Source organism: Aethalodelphis obliquidens, unplaced genomic scaffold (genome assembly GCF_003676395.1).
Source record: "Aethalodelphis obliquidens isolate GAN/ISIS:26980383/991018 unplaced genomic scaffold, ASM367639v1 scaffold2, whole genome shotgun sequence".
Lineage (NCBI taxonomy): Eukaryota > Metazoa > Chordata > Mammalia > Artiodactyla > Delphinidae > Aethalodelphis > Aethalodelphis obliquidens.
In genome coordinates this window covers 8,103,109-8,121,793 of record NW_020837946.1, presented here as the reverse complement: position 1 = coordinate 8,121,793, position 18,685 = coordinate 8,103,109, and the positions used below count along the sequence as shown (strand labels likewise).

Sequence of the window (18,685 nt, the reverse complement as noted above, 5' to 3'; positions counted from 1 at the left end):
TGACCCCGGGGAACCTTCCCTCGCTGCCCACCCGCGTCTGAAGCTGCCCTCAAAGCAGTTAGTGATAGTAGTAATGGTCACAGCTAAAACATTAATATCTGTTTTGTGCCAGGCCTTATACCGGTTGCTTTGCATACATTTTATCATGGACTTTTCAAAACAAATCTGTGACTTAGAATCGGTTACTGGTTTCCCAGGCTCACAGAGTGAGGCTAAGGAACTCGTCCGAGGCCATTGATTTGCATCCTCAATTACTTAATATGGTCTCTTATTTTCTTTGAATTAAGCCATCTTTAATATGTTCTCTCTCTTAACGACCATTAGCACCATTAGGTCCTGCAGTGGGATCAAAATTCTAGGAATAATACCCACATTGGGATTTGAAAATGAGCACTTTGGGTCATGTGTGTGTTTTTGAGGGGTGGGGAAGGGTGACCCTGAGTAAGGGGCCCTGCTTTTGTCCTAGCTTCAGAAAGTCCCAAATTGGGGAGGAAAAAGAGTGAGAAGAACGACTTGCCTACGTATTTTAGATTTGGTACTTGACTGAATATAGTAAAAGAATATTGACCAATAGGATTTATCTCTGGGATGCCAGCTGTCGCAAGGTAAGTTAATAATGTCAAACTAAGAGACTAAAGGAAGAAAAATACATATCTTTTAGATAAACCTTATCTGAAAATGTAGAATATTTGATGGCAAAAAGTAAGAAGCATTCTTATTAAAACCTGTAATAAGAACTTGGAATATGAATGTCACTCTTAAGACACAGCAAGATTATGACAGAGCAAAAAAATTATGACAGATTTGGCCATGTTACAGTTTAAAACCTTAGGGTGCAAGAGTCTCTATAAACAAATTTAAAATATAAGGAACAAATTGGGAAGAAATATTTGTAACATATATAATAAAAAGTTAGTATCAGAATATGAAAAACTACAATAAGAAAAAGGCAAACAGGGACTTTCCTGGTGGTCCAGTGGTTAAGATGCTGCGCTTCCAATGCATGGGGGGCTGATTCCATCCCTGGTTAGGGAACTAAGATCCCACATGCCAAAAGTTAAAAAAAAAAAAAAAAATCGGCAAACAAATATGGGCAAAGGATATGAAAAGTAGTTTTCAGAAGAAATTTAGATGGCACGAAAAGATAACGAAGAGATGCTCAGCTATACAACCACAGGGAAAATACCATTTAAAACAATACAATGCTATTTTGTATCATCAGATTAACAGAAATTAAAACATCAAACAAGTGTTTGGGGATTGTGGGGAAACTGGTGAGAAGGCAAATTGTTACTGTGGAGGAGGAAAAATATCTTTTTTCCTCTACCTGTCTAAATTGTTAGCTGGGGCCCTGTGACAAAAGGCAGATTAGCAAGCGAAAAGCATACAGTTTGATGTGACACAGGAGCCTTCATAAGGAAATGAAGACCTGAAGAATGGGTTAAACCTGAGTGTTTTGCTAGATGTGATGAAGAGTAGAGGGTGTCACAAAATGTGAAAGTAAGGAAAGAAGTGTGAGGTAAGTGTGATCTTGGTGTTCCTCAGTCTTGGAGAAAAGAATGCTTCTTTCCTCTGGGTAGAGGGAGAGCACCTCTCACATGAGGGTCTTATGACCTGCTTCAGGGGAAGGTCAGAGTCCTCTCTGCACCTGCTGTGTTACCGATGCATTTGGCTTAAGATATTCAGTATGCCAAGGGGCTGTATTTTGGGGTAGCATATCCTGAACCCCCTCATTACAAACACCTGGAGAGAAATTTGGTGACTTCCTGTTGAGGTAAAAATTCTCCTTCCTTAAATTGAGGAATTCCACTTTTCTCACCTAGAGATAAGGGATCACGCTGCTGAAGATACAAATATGTGAAGCTTTATTGCAAACTTAAAATTTATTATGGACATTTCAAGCATACATTATTAAGTAGAATATAATTTAATGAAGCCCTTTTTACCCATCACCTCAATCACTTCAGTATTTCTGCAATTCTTTTTTCAGCTATTCCCTGCCCCACTTTAGTTTTGCTGTCCCTCTCTCCCTTTTTTTTTTGGCTTGAGTATTTTAATGTGAATCCCAGGCGTCCTATTATTTTGCCAGTAAACACTTTATTAAGTACTGATACAGGCTATCAGGATTAATATCATCTAATATCTAGTCTGTGTTCAGTTTTCTGTCTCAAAAATGCCTTTTTGCTGTTAGCGTGTTTGTTTGTTTTTTGCTGTTAGCATGTTTTTTTGTTTTTGTTTTTTTTTTGCTGTACGCGGGCCTCTCATTGCTGTGGCCTCTCCCGCTGCGGAGCACAGGCTCCGGACGCGCAAGCTCAGCGGCCATGGCTCACGGGCCCAGCCACTCCGCGGCATGTGGGATCTTCCCAGACCGGGGCACGAACCCGTGTCCCCTGCATCGGCAGGCGGACTCCCAACCACTACGCCACCAGGGAAGCCCTGTTAGCATGTTTGAATTAGGATTGAAACATTTCCATGCCTTACATTTGGTTGATACACCTTTTAAATCTTTTTTACTTTGTAATAGAAACCTCCTTTTAAATACCATTTATCTGTTGAAGAAACCAGGCCATTTGTCTTATAGAATTTGTCCTTATGCTAGATTTGCCTTACACCGCCGAGGTGTCTTGAACGCGCTCCTCCATCCGCAGTGATCTTGTAAACTGCCAGTTAGATCTGGAGCTTCCTGACATTCAGCTTCAATTTTTTTTTTGCAAGACTTATGGTTGGTTTTGTGTACTTGTTACATCCTTCTAGGAGGCACTTAATGTCTGGTTAAGTCACCACTTCTAGTGATGGTAAACTTGATCTCACAGTTTGGGTATTGTCAGCTTCATCCGTCCATCGTAACCATGGATATTGTACCAGACGGTTCAAGGCAGTTCTCTCATAAAGCAAACGATTGAAAACAGTGTATTATTCATTAATGAGGGGAGGGTATATGTGTGGGAAATGACAGGGATCAAATTGCCAAAATGTTAATAGTGGTTAATTTAGGTGTTGGGAATAAAAGTAGTTTATTTGTATACTTCATTTTTTTGTTTTTTCAAATTTACTAAAATGGAAACACATCCTACCTATGCATGAAGGCCAGACAGACAGGAAGACTGGAGGGAAGGTTCCAAGTGCAAATTCCAGGAAGAGCAACCAGGGAAGTCCAGAGAATGAGAGCAAAGAACTTGGACCGCAGTCTGCTTTGCTATTGTTTTTGCCTGTCCAGTGTCCATTCCTCCTCCTGACGGCCCCTGTTTCCTTTAGGGTCCCCCTCCCCTGGATTCAGTATTGGTGGAACTGTCATTATAGCTGCTCCGCCCTTCCCTGGCCAAAGCTCAGAGGCCAGTCCAACCCCTTCTCCCAGAACTTTGAGCAGCATCGCCTCCTCCTGGAAACCTTCCCTCCACTGGGGCAGCTGCCTCTCTTCTGTGCCCCCAGACTTGCAGCTGTCAGAACACTTGTATGCCCCTGCTCCCAGCCTTGTACGGTCCCTGGCACGTGGTACTCAATACATGTTAGCTGAATGAATGACACCCACATTGCTCAGAGCTGATGAAGCTACTTGAATATTAGATTAAAAGACCCCAGGTACTCTTGTAGATGTTCCAGAGAATGTGGCAGCAGCTTCCAGGCCCTCCAGCCTAGCTCTAGCCTGTGGCCACCTCTCCTGAGCCAGGGCACTCTTACCCAGCCAGGTACGGCCTTCCCTGGATCCCCACTGTCCCTCACCTGGGCCATGGCCTCTATTCCTAAACAGCCCCCCAGTTGTCCTGCCCTGCCTTGTGCAGAAGCTTGAAAGAAGGTGAAGTTGGGGTGTTACATTTAAAGAGGCCACACAAAGGGACATTTACCTCAGTAACTACCATCCTCAAACTGAACCTCGTAGACTTAGGAACCTGGACGCTGTTTGGAAGGATGCAGCGCTCAGTGTTGGCCTCTGAGTCTCTTATTTGTGTGCAGGCAGGTTGCTCATCCTTTGTTTAGAAATGTCAGTACCTTTCAGTCCAGTCTGACTTTGGCCTAAGGCCAGTCTGACTTTTGAGTCAAGATTTGAACCCAGGCAGCCTGACTCGAGTCCCTGCTCACCACCTTTATACCCTACTGCTTTGTCAGAAGAAGCATACTAAAGTTCTTGTGCTGAAGAGGATTAGACTGTTAGAAAAATGTAAATGTGTTTCTAGGATCAAATTCCTTAAGTGTGTCCTCATCGTTCTTGCCTCTTAAAAAAAGTTTTAAAAACAGAGTGAGAGAGGAGAATGATTAAGTATTACAGACCGTAGTTTGGGGTTTCAAAACAATGATAATATCTGTTCATCTTAGAAATATGTAAAGACAACCACTAGTAGAACAAGCAGAATGTGTAACCTTCACAGCAGTGGTAGATGGATCTGTTAAGGTTCTGGGTTGCAAACAGCAGCAAACAACTCTGGCCAACTTAAGCAAAAAAGGAATTTATTGAAAGGCTCTTAGTAGCTCAGAACAACAAGAAGGCTGAAAAACCAGCAGAGAAAATGGGCAGAAGCCAAGGCGGGCTGGGCAGCAGGGGCCCCGGGAGCAGCCTGGATGGGATGCTGCTCTTAGCACTGCTGCCCTGGACATGTCTGCCCCTGTTGTCATGGGTCTTAGTATAACTCCCAGTGGAAGTCCCAGGTCAGACCATCCAGCTGCCTGAGTGCAAGTCCTGGGTCACACAGTGGTGTCAGTGATGCGGTGTCCAGAGCCCTTTCAGCTTCTGTGGTAGGAGCCTGGGCTTGGTCTCAAACCAAGAGTCACACACACAGGGATCCCCCTCAATGGGAAGGGAGTGCAAATACTAGGAAGCCCTCCAAAAAGGCAACTCCTCTCTACAGGGAAGACATGGAACAAAGAAGACTCGGTGGACCCACTAGAAGACAAGGATGGGGAAAAGGGAGACACCAAGAAGTGTACAAAATAAGATGGGCTCCCATGTGTCAGGATTGATTTGGAAACGCCATCTGACTATGTAAGAATAGATGTGAAGTGTTGCACACTTTATATTTCCTGAGCAGGTACTTCACAGAAGGAAGGGTGGGCAAATGCAGCTTTGTTTGTTGATGAGACTCATCTTGGTGAGTTCCCAAAGAAAATAAGCCTTTTTTCTGAGAAGGAAAGGGTGATCCCAGTATGTTCCCCTTGGCCCTCAGAAATACTGGCAGAGAGGGTTGTGTGTGATGGACCGTGGGATCTAGGACCCATCAGAAAGGAAGTGAAGATGAGAGGAAGCTGATGGATGGGGAGAAAGCAGAGTGGTCGAGAACTGGGAAGGTTAGATGAGGTTAAAGAATAAATGTATCATTTATAAAGCAGCAGAGCAGGAAGGAGGCAATCATGGTCAAAGAGCTCACACTTCCAGAAATGGAAAAACGCCCAGAGGTTCTGGGAGTCAGGATGTTACCAAGGGGCCAAAAGGCCACGGTGGAGGAGAGCCTCCAGAGCTGCAGGAGAGATCAGGAGCTGATACCAGGGCAGCGGCGGGCCATCCACGGGGACTTCAGCTTCGCCCAGGGTAATGGCAGGAGTGGAGTAGACGGGAAGTAGAGCGGGCCCAAACTCTCGAACATGGGAGGAGGAGAGATCTGTGTGACTGCAGCCAGAGCTAGGACGGGAGGTGACCCGAGTCCCAGACGAGCCAGGACTCCTGTCCCGGGAGTAGCACTGAGCACTCAGGAATGCTGCTGCCCCCCTGACCAGTGCAGAAGAGCGAGCTGCAGGGGATGCTGCTTCCAGGACAGAGTGGGATCTTGCTGGCTGGCCTTTCCACCTCCATCCTTTCTTCTCCAGGGCTGAGCCCACAGCTGCTGCTTCCACTTTCCATGGTAACCAGTGACTCATGACAAGTGGGACCTATCCACTGACATGCCGTGGAGACACCTGAGAGACATCAAATTTACAGAGCCCAGGCCTTCTGATAACTCACATCCCAAGCTTCCCCAACCTGCCCGCTGCTTCTCTGCCCATAGTAGCCCCTTCATAAATACTGACCAGAGCCTCCGGAGCATGTCGTCTCTGTCACTTAAGAGAGGCCCCGGGGAGTCCAGTTTGTCTTTGGGGACAACAGCAGGCTCCAGCCTGAAGTCTGGCCTCAGCTGCTTCCCCCGACGACACCCCAAGGCCGCCTGGGAGCTCATTTCAGAGGTGCCATTGGGCACTCGTAGCTCTGCACAGCCTCTTTTCACAAGCTCCTTTCTCAGATCCCCCCATCCTGTCTTATATGTGGTGGTTACCCTGGAAAGTAAAGCTATGGGTGGCTTTTTAATTTTTTCTTTTCCTTTAGACTTAACCCTTTCTTTAAAAAAAACTGTAGTAAAATACATATAAAATTTAAATCTTAACCATTTAGGTGTACAATTCAATATTGTTCAAGCATATTCACATTGTTTTGCCACCAATCTCCAGAACTTTTTCATCTTAAAAAATTGAAACTCTGTACCCATTAAACAACTCTCTATTTCCCCCTCCCCCATCCCCTAGCAAGGGTGGGTTTTAATTATTTTAAATTGTTTTCATTTTTGCTTATTTGTACTTTCCAATTTTTCTAAAATGAGTATGTATTATTTTTACAACTGAATTTCAAAAACTCCAGGACACTTTTGTACAATCTTCTCCACTTTGCAGTCAGGGGACCTGGGGCCTGAGCTGTGGAGAGTCTGCAGGGAGAACCTGTAGCACCCTGGGTGTCCTGCAGCTCCCCGCAAAGGAGGCCAGGGCTCCTTCTGCTGCAGTCCCCTCTTAGGAGGAGGACAGGTCAGGGGCTGCAGCAGGACAAGTTCTGGCCATTAACTGGATCCTGACTGAGCACCCAGTTACCCACAGGGACTCGGGATGGAGCTTCGTTTCAGGACTCACGTGTCTCTCTTCTCACCTCACAGAGTCCCAAGCAGTTCTCGCGGAGTCACTCGTTGCCCTTGGTTGGCCCATGTCTCTCGCCCCCAGAGATTCTCTGGCCAGTCAGGCCCAATTCTCTGCTCACCTCAGGCCCCCAAGCCAACCTGTGAGGAGGTGAAGACAGAGGCAGGCAGGGGCCTCTGCTCACACACAGTCCCTTGGCCAGTGCCAAGCCTCACTTGCTCTAGGACAAGCGAAGCATGTTCCCTGAGTGGCTCTCGAGGGGGTGGGGTGGGAGGCTTGTAGAGGTCAGGGAGGGAGTAAGGGTTGGGGGTTAGTGAGGATGTAAAGAGTAATTTCCGCCTTGCTAATCTGAGGGATCTGTTTTGTTACAAGCAGGGACTTAGGCACACGCACAAAACCACAGCTAAAGTGCCAAAGCGCGGCACTCTAGAATGTCATGGCCCCTTTCATTTTGCAAGCAGGGCCCGAGGCTTGTAAGGCGAGGCAGTTCGCTTGATGCCGGGACCAGGTGACCCGGTGGCTCAGCTGAGACCGGAGCCAGGTCTCCTGGATCCCTGACACACCTGCCACCTAGTGGCTCCACCGGGTGGAGCTCCCAGAGCAAAACAAGCCGACTGGGGGCCAGGGAGCGGGTCGGGTCAGAATCCCAGGTGCAGGCCAAGAGCTAGAGAGGGACAGAATGGGCCAGATCTTGCAGAAGCTCTGCAAGAAATGGGAAGGAAAGGAAGGGCGCCACGGAAACACGTCAGAAACGGGCTGGGGAGACTCTATCTCCCCAGATAGAGTCTTGCGGTGCGCAGTTATCCGACCATGATGTTCCCCTTCCAGGGGAAGGGCTGGAACTGGGGACCTGAGAGTCTAGAGGACAGACAGCAACCTTACAGTCCTTCTGATCCATGGGTGGGGCAGGATCACTGAGGTGCTGGTCAGGGTTTCTAGGCTGAAGTGGGGACGGGGCACGAAGGGGGACAGGCCACAAAGACATGCTGCAGAGGAGGCAGGTGTGGTCCCCAAAGCTGGGCGTGGCCCTCTGGCCCCTCAGGGTGAAGCTGCCTGAGGCTCCTCTCGGGAGGGGTCCGTCTCTTGCCACCCCTCTGGGCCATCATTCTCAGCCAGGGGCTGGGCCCTGCTGCGGGGGGAGCCCATGTCATACAGGGTGCTGCCCGTGGTCACCCTGCTGAGGCTGTGAGAGCTGCGGCGGGATCTGTGGCGGCGGCACCGGTTCCCCAGGCACAGGGCCTCCCGGAAGGTGTCCTGGAAGCGGCTGGACATGAGGCTGTAGAGCACAGGGTTGGCGGCCGAGCTGAAGTAGAAGAAGACGCCGGAGACGACGTGCACGTACTGGAAGGCCAGGTGCAGGCCCTCGGTCCAGTGGGACACGAGGCTCCACATGAGGCGGTCGATGTGGAACGGGGCCCAGCAGATCCCAAACACCACGACCAGGACAACTGTGGGCAGAAAGGGAGCCTGTTCTCTCCTCTCCCCTCTCACCAGCCACCCACACCCACTGTCCATCTGGAGGTTTCTGGAAGTTTGCCTGTCCTGGCCACACCCCTATAGGAGAGGCTGCTCTCGCCACTGTCACCGACTGGGCAGTGGGCGTGCGCCCTGGACCCGGTGTGGACACCCGGGCCAAACTGGCCTGGTCCGATTCTCTCACCGTGGAACTGGACCTAAGTGACAGCTGTGTATGCTGAGCCCCAGCGTGACACAGTGCGGCTAAGGCCCACTCTGGGTGCCACTCAGGGGCCACGCCCGCTTATGCATAAGCAGAAAGGAACAGGAGGATGAGGCCCGTGGTCAGACAGCAGTAGCCAGGGAGCTACAGGGAGAGCGAGACAAACACCCCCCGCCACCACGCACTTGCCTGTCTTGGCCCTAGAAGCCTTCCCAGCCCCAGCCCCCAGCTCTCCTGGGTGCCCCTGAATATCCTGCCCTGCATTATCTCCCCTTTCCTCGACAGCCCCACCCCAAGCCCCAGTAAAAGGCAGGCCAGGCCAGCCAATCCTTCACTCTTTCTCCGGAGCTTCCCTCCAGCCCTGGTTTTCACCCTACCCTCCCTGGGTCTTTGCTATCAGGTCTGTGTTGATTTTTGTTTCTTGTTTCTCATGTTTGCATCTCCAGCTCACAATCCTTCCCCTGCAGTGTCTTCCCCCTTACATTCCAGCGTGGTTTTCCTCTTAATCCCGGATTTCAATCAGAACATTGCTTACATCCCCAGCACACAGCCTGATGCACAGTAGGCCCTCAGAAAGACAAGACAGGAGCAGGAGGGAGAGAAGAAAGCCAGAGCCCCAGGCCAGCAAGCAAGGCAGCCTTAAGGAAACACCCCACTTTCCCAGCGCGAGAGCCATCTCAGATGAGCAGACGCAGCCCGGGTAGGCAGGGCAGTAGAAGGCAGCAGAGGCAGACCCGGGCAGGTGGTCTGTAGTGCAGGAGGCAAGCACAGAGCTCCAGGTCAGTCCCATCTTAGGGGGCTGTACAAGTGACCATAGGCTCTGGGACACTGTTCTGGCGGGGGGAGAGGAGTGAGTCTCTCTCTGGGAATGGGGCAGTTCCCAGTTAGCTGGCCATAATCCCATGGCTTTGACCAAGGTCTCACCAGCCCTGTCCTGCCCTGGCTCACCCCACCTACCTGATTCAGGCTCTGTGGGACAGGGCAGGATGGGGAGGGAATCAATGACTGGCTTAGCATCAGTTTGCCTGGTTTCCCCAGGGCCACTGTTTTTGAAAAAGCACCAGGCCTAGGCCACAGAAAGCTCCAGAGCCTCAAGCCAGCCAGGCGTGCCCTGGTCGGCCCCAATCCACACTTCTGCCCTGACTCTCCTGTGCTCTGTGCACAGACCCTCACAAACATGCCTCCAACCACCTCTTTTAGATCATGATCCTTCCTCTGGTCCCCAGGGAACCACAGACATGGTGTGCAGGAAATTCACTATCTTGCCTTTCCAGCACCCTGTTCCCCTTCTTTTGGGAACTTTGCTCCCCCCGGATCCCCATGTGGGTCTGTGGGGGCTGCTTACCTCAGCATCCTGCCACTCTGGCCCGGTGGCAGGCCGTGACCCAAGCCCACCAATCAGAATCCTTCCCTGGGATTTTCCATAGCCACTAAGGGAAGAGGACAGTTAGCTCCTCAGGAAAGGGGAACTCCGTGCCTGTGGTCCTGCCTCCCAAGCTACTTAGGGAAGGACAGAACCAAAACATATTTGGGAGCAAAGATGAGAGACCTGGGGGGTCCAGAGCCCATGAACAGCTCTGTTATCCTGGAGCCTAGCCGCACGCCTCTGCCCTGTCTGTGGTTGGTTCCATGAACAAGGGCTGGCTTCATGTGTGCCACCTGTGCGTTTGCACAGAGCCCTGACCTTTAAACCTTCAAGACAGCAGCTCTGGGATTTCCCTGGTGGCACAGTGGTTAAGAATCTGCCTACCAATGCAGGGGACATGGGTTCAAGCCCTGGTCTGGGAAGATCCCACATGCCGTGGAGCACCTAAGCCCATGCGCCACAACTTCTGAGCCGCGCTCTAGAGCCCAAGAGCCACAGCTACTGAGCCCGTGTGCTGCAGCTTACTGAAGCCCACGTGCCTTGAGCCCATGCTCCGCAACAAGAGAAGCCACCGCAATGAGAAGCCCCCACACCACAACGAGGAGTGGCCCCCGCTCGCCGCAACCAGAGAAAGCCCGTGTGCAGCAATGAAGACCCAACGCAGCCAAAAATAAATATAATTAATTAATTGATTAATTAATTATTTAAAAAAAGACAGCTGCTCTACTATTGCTGTCTTGACATTCTTAATGATTTTTTAACAGGGGACCCTGAATTTTCATTTTGCATTGGGCCCCACAAATTATGTAGCTGATCCCGCCATGAATCATTAGCATTTACCTCCGGTGTCACTTTCTCAAGGGTAATCTAGAAGAGTATACACACGTGCAGTGCATGCACACACACACGGGGGGAGTGGGGGGCGGGGGGGTTACTCCACACCTCACACTCAGCCTCCATCCTAAACCGAAACACTCGGCCCTTTCCCCCAGGCCCCTGGAAGCCCCAGCCCCATACCCAGTGCCTGGCTCCGCCCCCCTTCCCAGCAGCAACACTTACACAACATCTTGGTCACCTGTGTCCGACCCCTATCCTGCAGCAGCTGGAGCCTGCGGCCGTTGCTAGTCCTGGCCCTGCCTTTGGCCTCCTGCCTGTAGATCAGCAGCCGGTCACGCCGCAGCCGCAGCCCGATGAGCAGGTAGAGCACGCTGATGGTGGCCATGGGCAGGCAGAAGAAGAGCAGCGCGGTGACCTGCACGACCAGGTTGTAGAGGGCTCTCTGGTGGACCAAGGTGCACACGGCCGAGTCGGGCACCGTGCCCCGGCAGGGCACGTCCAGCTGCCGAATGCCGTGCAGGCTGGTGTTGGGCAGAGAGCAGAGCAGGGCGAGGACCCAGATGGCCCCGAGCACGCGGCGCACGTGGGCATGAGTCACTACGGACCTGACGTGCAGCGGGTGCACCACGGCCACGTAGCGCCCTATGCTCAGGGCAGTGACGTTGAGCACCGAGGCCAGGCAGACAGTCTCGAAGAGCAGCGTGCGGAAGTAGCAGCCACCAGGGCCCAGCAGGAAAGGGTAGTTGCGCCACATCTCGTAGAGCTCCAGGGGCAGACCTAGAAGCAGCACCAGCAGGTCCGACACGGCCAGGCTGAAGAGGTAGTAGTTGGTGGGCGTGCGCATGGCCCTGTGGCGCAGGATGACCATGCAGGTCAGTGCGTTGCCCACGGTGCCCACCACGAAGATCAACAGGTACGTGACACAGATGGGCACGAACAGCTCTGTCTGCTGGGGCCCCAGGTACTTGAGTCTGAGCTCCTCATCAGTCAGGTTCAAGTCCTGGGGGTCAAAGGGCCCCAGGGCCCTGCTGCCATTGCAGGGCACCGGGGTCCTTGTACCCAGGGACCTGTCTCCAGGGAGGGTGGAGCAATTGAGGCAGAGAGGAGCCTGTAGAACAGAAGAGAGAGAGACACCCAGAAAAGTCACTCAGGGAATCTGGTTCTGTTGTTATTCGTCAAACCAAAGATGCCATCAACACCAAGAAGGCCGATATATCGTGTGCCGCTGAGAAGGAAAAACACCGCCATCCATTGTAAGATGCATCACAATTTCATCTTAAAAATGTACATCTTAGGGACTTCCCTGGCAGTCCAGCGGTTAAGACCGTGTGCTTCCACTGCAGGGGGCACGGGTTCAATCCCTGGTTGGGGAAATAAGATCTCGCATGCCGCGCGGTGTGGCCAAAAAAAACAAGAACAAGTATATCTTTAAAATGATAAAAAGTGGGACTTCAATTTTAAATTTCACGACCTACTGAAACCTTTGAACAGTGATGGAGACGCTCAAGCATGGGCTATGCCATCAGCAGTCACCCTTTGGGTCTCTCCCCTTTCAAGTCATGGACTTTGGGAGAGACACTCAGTTTGGGCATCTGTAAAATGGGCACAATGCACAGTATCACATGGTCTTTAAGAGCAAGGTCTCTGGAAGCAGCTGCCTGGATTCAAATCCAGCCTCCCCAGTTTCGAACTGTACAACTATTTGCATGGTGATCTCTCTGTGGCTGTTCCCATATTACAAGGATCCAGGAATTTAAGACATGAAAGGCCTGCCTGACACAGGGCCTGCCTGACGCACAGAAGGGCCTGATTACATCAACTCACTGTGAGGACTGAGTCACCGTGGGGATCAAGCAAGGCAGTGAAAAGGCCAAAAACCATGGTGCTGATCCAAAAGTTGGTCCTTGTTTCTGTTTTCTATCACCTGAACTGTTTGAAGTAGGAATATTTGACACCCTTGACACTGCCAGCTCTGGGGTTCCCTCTCCTTTCTCCAGCTCCCATCTCTTTGCCAGTCCACCAGATATAGTAGTTAAGGAACCAGGCCATGGAACTAAACAGACTGGCCTGGGGTCAAATGCTAGCTCTGCTATCCTCTTCTGTGACATGCCCTCACTGTGCCTCAGTCTCCTCACCTGTAAAATGGGTAAGTAGAGCCTACCTCATAGTTTCTGGGAAGATTAAATGAAAGAATAAAGTTCTCAGGAGTGTGCCTGACACATTTCAGGTGCTCAGCTTCAGTGCATAGTGACATGATCCTTATTTCCCACCTGGCAAGGGAAGGACAGTCTAAGGGACAGAAATACCCTAGAAGGCTGCGAGTCCCCCGGGAAGGGGGGCGTCCCGACGCGCCCTCCGATCCCTACAGCCCTGGGGCAGGAGTTGAACGGGATTCCACTGGGCATGTATCTTGGTGCGAAAGATCAGGAGCTGCCCTTCTGAGCCTATTCCCCAAGCCCGCCACCACCACCTCCCCTCCCTTCGGAGCAACTGCGGATTTTCAGGCTCGGCTCCTGGATCCTCTCCCTGGATTCTTTTTTCGGCTCCATTTCCTGTCCTCAGATGGGGGGCTGGGGCTCCCGTGGCCCATGTACCTGCGCACCTACCACTCGACTTTCTTTTTCAGGTCCGTCTCTCTCCTAGATCCCAAGTACTCTTAATCCTGAGTATCTTTCTCCTCACCGAAGCCTCCACCCAGAAGCCTCCCCCAGCCTCCCTGCCTCTCTTACACCTAATCCCCGCACTTTGGAATCGGGGGGCATCTTCATCCACTCAAACGTTCCGCCCGCGCCCGCCGCACCCGCACTCCCTACGCCGGCTGTTGCGGGAGCCGGGCGGGGACAGAGGAGATGAGCTGGGGATGCGCAGGCGCCAACCCAGGTTCGAGAGAAGTTCCCTACTCCCCCGAGAAAGGTCGCTGCACCGGAGCCCCCAGCCCCGCGGCGTGCGTGCCCGACAAAAAGACAGAGATACCCTAGAAGGCTGCGAGTCCCCCGGGAAGGGGGGCGTCCCGACGCGCCCTCCGATCCCTACAGCCCTGGGGAGACCCTGCCCGCGCGCTCTTCCAGCCGCGCCCGTGCCCACGCCGGCATCCCGTTCACCTACCATGCAGTCTGCTCCCCGAGAGATCCAGGGGCCGGGAGCCCACCCGCCGAGCGTGGGGCGGGCGTCCGCGGATCGATCGACGGACAGACGCGGCGCCAGAGCGAGCCGACGGGCAGACTGAGGACGGCCAGCGCACTAGCAGCCCGCCGGGTCGCCCCGCCTGTCAGAGGTCGGGGACGCTCTGGCCAGGACCGCCAACAGGGGGCAGTGGTGCCCCTGCAGCCCACCCGGCCGCTGAACCCAGACACGCTCGTCTGGGGCCCCCCGCAGCCACCCAAACCGTAGCGACTGTGTTTCCAAGTGTCTGATGGGGCGCTTGCAGGAACACCCTTACCTCATAGAGCCCTCACAACAACCCATTTTACAGATGAGAAAACTGAGCCTCAGAGAGATGAAGTTCGAATGATCTGGGTCTCACACCATGTCCCTGCGCTCCAGCGTGCTGACTTAGCTTAATCCCTTATTACGGTGTCCCTCCAGATCCCACTCCTCCTGCCCCACGTTTCAAATGCACCTCCAAGGAGGTCCCACCAGCCCCTCCAAGTCAACAAGCCCCTGAAGGTCTCACCCCGCCTCCTAGGCTTCACATGGGATTCCTCCCCGTCTATCTCAGTCCCAGGATTGCAGTCTCCACGCCCTCTCCCTTAACGCTCTCTCCCTTCGTGTCCTCCAACCCCCGGGTCCAGTACTCAGCCCCCCACAGGACTGCTGCCGGAACCTCCATTCTTCCTTTGGTCTGGGCTCCCACAGCCCAGTCATCTTCCTGAAACCCCAACCATGGCATTCCTCTTCTTTCCCCCCCCCGGTACGCGGGCCTCTCACTGTTGTGGCCTCTCCCGCTGCGGAGCACGCGCAGGCTCAGCGGCCATGGCTCACGGGCCCAGCTGCTCCGCGGCATGTGGGATCTTCCCGGACCGGGGCATGAACCCATGTCCCCTGCATTGGCAGGCAGACTCTCAACCACTGTGCCACCAGGGAAGCCGCGGCATTCCTCTTCTTGAAAACCTTCTGTAGGGCCCCCCACTCCCTTCTGAAAAAGAACACCAAAGTCTAGTCTGGTTTCGTACCTCCCCACCCCACTTGCCTTCCTGGTCCCCTGTCACTATGTTCTCCCAGCCCAAATACCCCAAATACCTCTCAGCCATTCAAATGTTCCCCCTGCTCCTCTCTCCCTACCGCAGGGGGTCCACAGGAGGGAGGAGACTGTAGAGAGGGAAGAGGCCTCCTCCTCTCCCCCAAACTGTGCACTTGTTCAACCCAGCAGGGGGCACCTTCCCTGCTTGGCCCGCCTCTTCCAACCAGCTCCTTAGCTGAAGTTATTTCATCAGGAACTTGCTAGGGAGCTTAGAAGCGTGGATCTCACAGGCTGAAATGCTGGCTCCTGGGCCTCTTCCCAAGGTTTGATTTACTTAGTCTGGGCGAGATCCAGAAATCCTCGTTTTTTGATACACACACCCTCCAGAGAGCCCCAGGCCCCAGAATCTCGCTGTGAGAAGCACCAGGAAGGGTTAAGTATAAAGCCCCAGGCCCCAGGAAGGCTGCTGTGAGCTGTGTAGAGGGGAGAGACTCAGCCCCTCTGTGCCTTGTAGGACGTGTAACCATCCTTACCACTACTGTGTGCTCGCTGTGAGACGCGGACTGCAAAGATTCAGCCCAGGGCTGGCACAGGGCCAGCACTCAAGAACGTCGGGTGGGATTTGGGTGGGATTATCTCTATTTAATGTTAACTGGAGGCAAAACCTTCTTCCCTCAGACTCTCGCTGCCCCACCCCCTCCTCATGAGTCACTGTCCAGGTCTTGGAGACCAGGAGTTAGATCCTGTCCCCCTCGCTGCCTTCCCAGGAACTCCACATGTAAACACAGCCCCAGGCACAGAGAGGTTGCAGGCAGCACAGGGACACACAGTGCCCATGTCCCTGGGGGAAAGGATTCTGGGGTGTCCCTGAGACTTAACTACTCAGCCTCAGATGCGTGAGCCTGGCTGGATGGAAACTTCAAGATCGGGGCCGCCATCACATCAGTTGAGCAGTGAGGGGCAGACAGCCCACCATGGGGTCACAGACCGCACTTGGCACGTCATGAGCCTTGTCGACCCCTACCCCCCTCAATGGAACACACCCACGCACACCACTGTGACCACTTCGTACAGACTCTGAGGGCCTGAAACCCACTGTGGACCCTTTGGAGGCGCTCAGAGCCCAGGAAAGGATGGGGAAGGACCTTAGCTCTGTCTTCCAGAGGGAGAATGGCTCCCGCCTGTTGGGAATTCCTACAGCTGGCTGCATCTTCACTGCATCAGCAGCCGTCAAACACCATGTCATGCTAAAAAGGTAGCCCCCCAAAAGGAGAGGCCCAGTGGCCATCATGACTGTGGCACTGACCAGAGGACCCTGGGTGTCCCAGCCTCCGGGCTGGAGCTTGAGAGCACCACGGCAGCATGTCCCATCAGAACCCCATGACACCTACTGCCTCCCTCTCCATCCTGAGGTGGCTTCCCCAGGGCCGTGTCCGGCCGGGGACTCCCACAAGGCTGAGGCCTGGCCTAGATGGGTGCCAGGTTTTCTGGGTGTATACCTCAGTCTCCTGAGCTTAGCCGGTGGACATATACCCAGACTTGGGTGCTAGGGGCCCAACTCCACACGACAGCAAATCTGCCAAGCGTGTGCCACTGGGACCTCCGGGAGCCGGTGGGCACACCTCCCAGGTCCTGGAGCGTGTACAGGGCTCACTGGGCCTGAGGCACGTGATGAGTCCCATAGCCCTCCCCACCCTGCTGACTCCTGGGAGGTCCAGAAACCCCACCCCGCCTGCTTTACTGCCCTCGGGGATGAGACAAGGAGGATGAGGTGAGCTTGGGGACACTGGGGCGCTGGATGGGACAGAGGGGCAGTTCTGCAGCCTGGGCAAGGGGGACAGCCCAGGACCCACCAGTAATCGGGCTCAGCAAACACGGAGGGCTGGGAACAGCAAACATCCGAGCAGGAGAGTCGCTGTGCTCACCTGGGCACTTTCCCAGGTCAGAGCCCTTTCCACCTGGCTCTGCTCGGCTGGCTCGGAGCCAGGCCATGGCCAGGAGAGAGGAGGAAAGGTCTGGGTCCCACAAGGTGGTGGGGGGCTGGGATGCCCCTCAGTAAGCCGTGCGGCTTGTGTGGTCATCAGTACTGCCGAGCCCCCATTCCTGGTTCCGCTCACAGAAACTGGCCTACTCCCAAGAAGAGAGACAGTAAAGGAAGGCAGGGGACAGTAGGGCCTGGATGAGAATCCCTGCGCTGCCAGAGACTGTGCACGCCAGACCCCAGCTTCCTGGTCTGTAAACCAGCAAGAACAGCACCTGTCTGTCAGGGTGCTGTGAGGATTCAGCGGGATAACGTGGGTTAAAACACTTCGGTCTGACTCACTCAAGAAATGGTGGTCATAACTCTGCTCAGCATTCTCTGGGAGACACCAGAAAACTGCCAGGAGTCAGGGCTGGTATGGGAGCCGGAAGACAGAGGAGCGTCACTCAGCAGGTTGTGGGGGAAGGTCCCCAGCAAGCTGGGGCGGGAGAGCTGGCCCCAGTGGGAGGGAAGGAGCACACAAAGCTGTGGGGAGCATGGGCAGGCCAGGCCCTGCAGCTGGACCTCGGAGACCTCCGCCTCTCCTGCCCATGAAGAGGCCCACTTGGGACCGTCCGGCCCCTTGCTGCCGAAGGGCCATGAGCTGCTTCTGAGCGACCCCAGTCTCTCAGCGTTTGATATTGGCACAATTTCACACTTCCAGAAAAGTTGAAAGAATACAACCAAGAATTCCTATACACCCTTGACACTAATTCACCAAGTGTTAAAATTTTACATTTCTTAAATCCTTTTCTGTGTGTATGGATATGCGTGTATGCAATTCTTCTGGACTCTCTGAGAGTCAGTTGCAAACATAATGCCCCTTTACCGCTTAATACTTCAGTTCTGGTTTAGTTTCAAAGTGTTCCATGAATATTATTAATTCTACCTTCCCATAGGAGGTGGCATACCAAGGGGTGAGGGTAGAAGGAACAGTCAGCCTGGCAAGAATAATATCTTTCCACTCAGCACTTTGTGATTATAGAGAGCAGACCACTTCCAGCTGGTCTGATTACCACTTTACCTTTCTTCCCAAGTATTGCCATTCCCAAGGCAGACTGCTTTCAAGCCAATAGATACAAAAGCAGTATTCAAAGTGTTAGCAAAAAGAGGCTCAGGATTACAAAGGAAATAACATCAAATTGGAGAAAATAAATTAAAGAGCCTAAAAGCAGTGAAAAATGACAACTGTTTGTGCATGTGCGTGAGTCTTTCTAGGGTTATCGCAAGGTAAGTGAAAAGTGCTGGCTGTATCCACCAGCAATCGTTAGACGTGGCGAAGGGCACAAAACACAGGGACACGGAGAGTGTGTTGGGGGTTAGGCATCAGTGTGGGTACAGTTGGCCCAAAGTTAAAGAAGGCCAGGAGTCTGTGCGCTTGAAGGCGGCGTGCCAGAAATGCTGCTGCTGAAATTCTTGTCGCAGGTGATGGTGGGCTCCTGTGTCAGATGAGGATCTTGGTTTGCAAATATCAAAACTGGCTCTGGCTAATTTAGGCAGGGTTTCCTGAAGACCATTAGGTAGCTGAAGACCCCTTGCAGGTGAAAGTGCTGGTGGTGCGGCCCTGTGTCCCCTGGACATGAGCCCCAGTCCAGGACCATGTCCCTACTTCTTTGAGACACTTGATGGACCCCTGCCCCGGGGTGACGCCCCGGATGCTGTGAAGTTGGATCCTACCCAGCACTCTCACTGTTTGGGACAGGTGAGCCTTCAACCCTTCTGGAGTGGAGGAAGGCAGATGCC

At 53.0% G+C, this 18,685-nt stretch overlaps 1 protein-coding gene across 1 annotated transcript; it reads right to left on the bottom strand.

The window, feature by feature from the left end:
• Positions 1-4,426: 4,426 nt before the first annotated feature.
• Positions 4,427-14,048, bottom strand: NMUR1 (neuromedin U receptor 1). Its single transcript, XM_027118542.1, has 3 exons — positions 13,848-14,048; positions 10,965-11,850; positions 4,427-8,309 (listed from the first exon to the last, which is right to left on the bottom strand). Exons 1-3 carry the CDS (start codon positions 13,848-13,850, stop codon positions 7,900-7,902), a joined length of 1,299 nt encoding a protein of 432 aa, XP_026974343.1. The 5' UTR covers positions 13,851-14,048; the 3' UTR covers positions 4,427-7,899.
• Between the last annotated feature and the right edge of the window lie 4,637 nt (positions 14,049-18,685).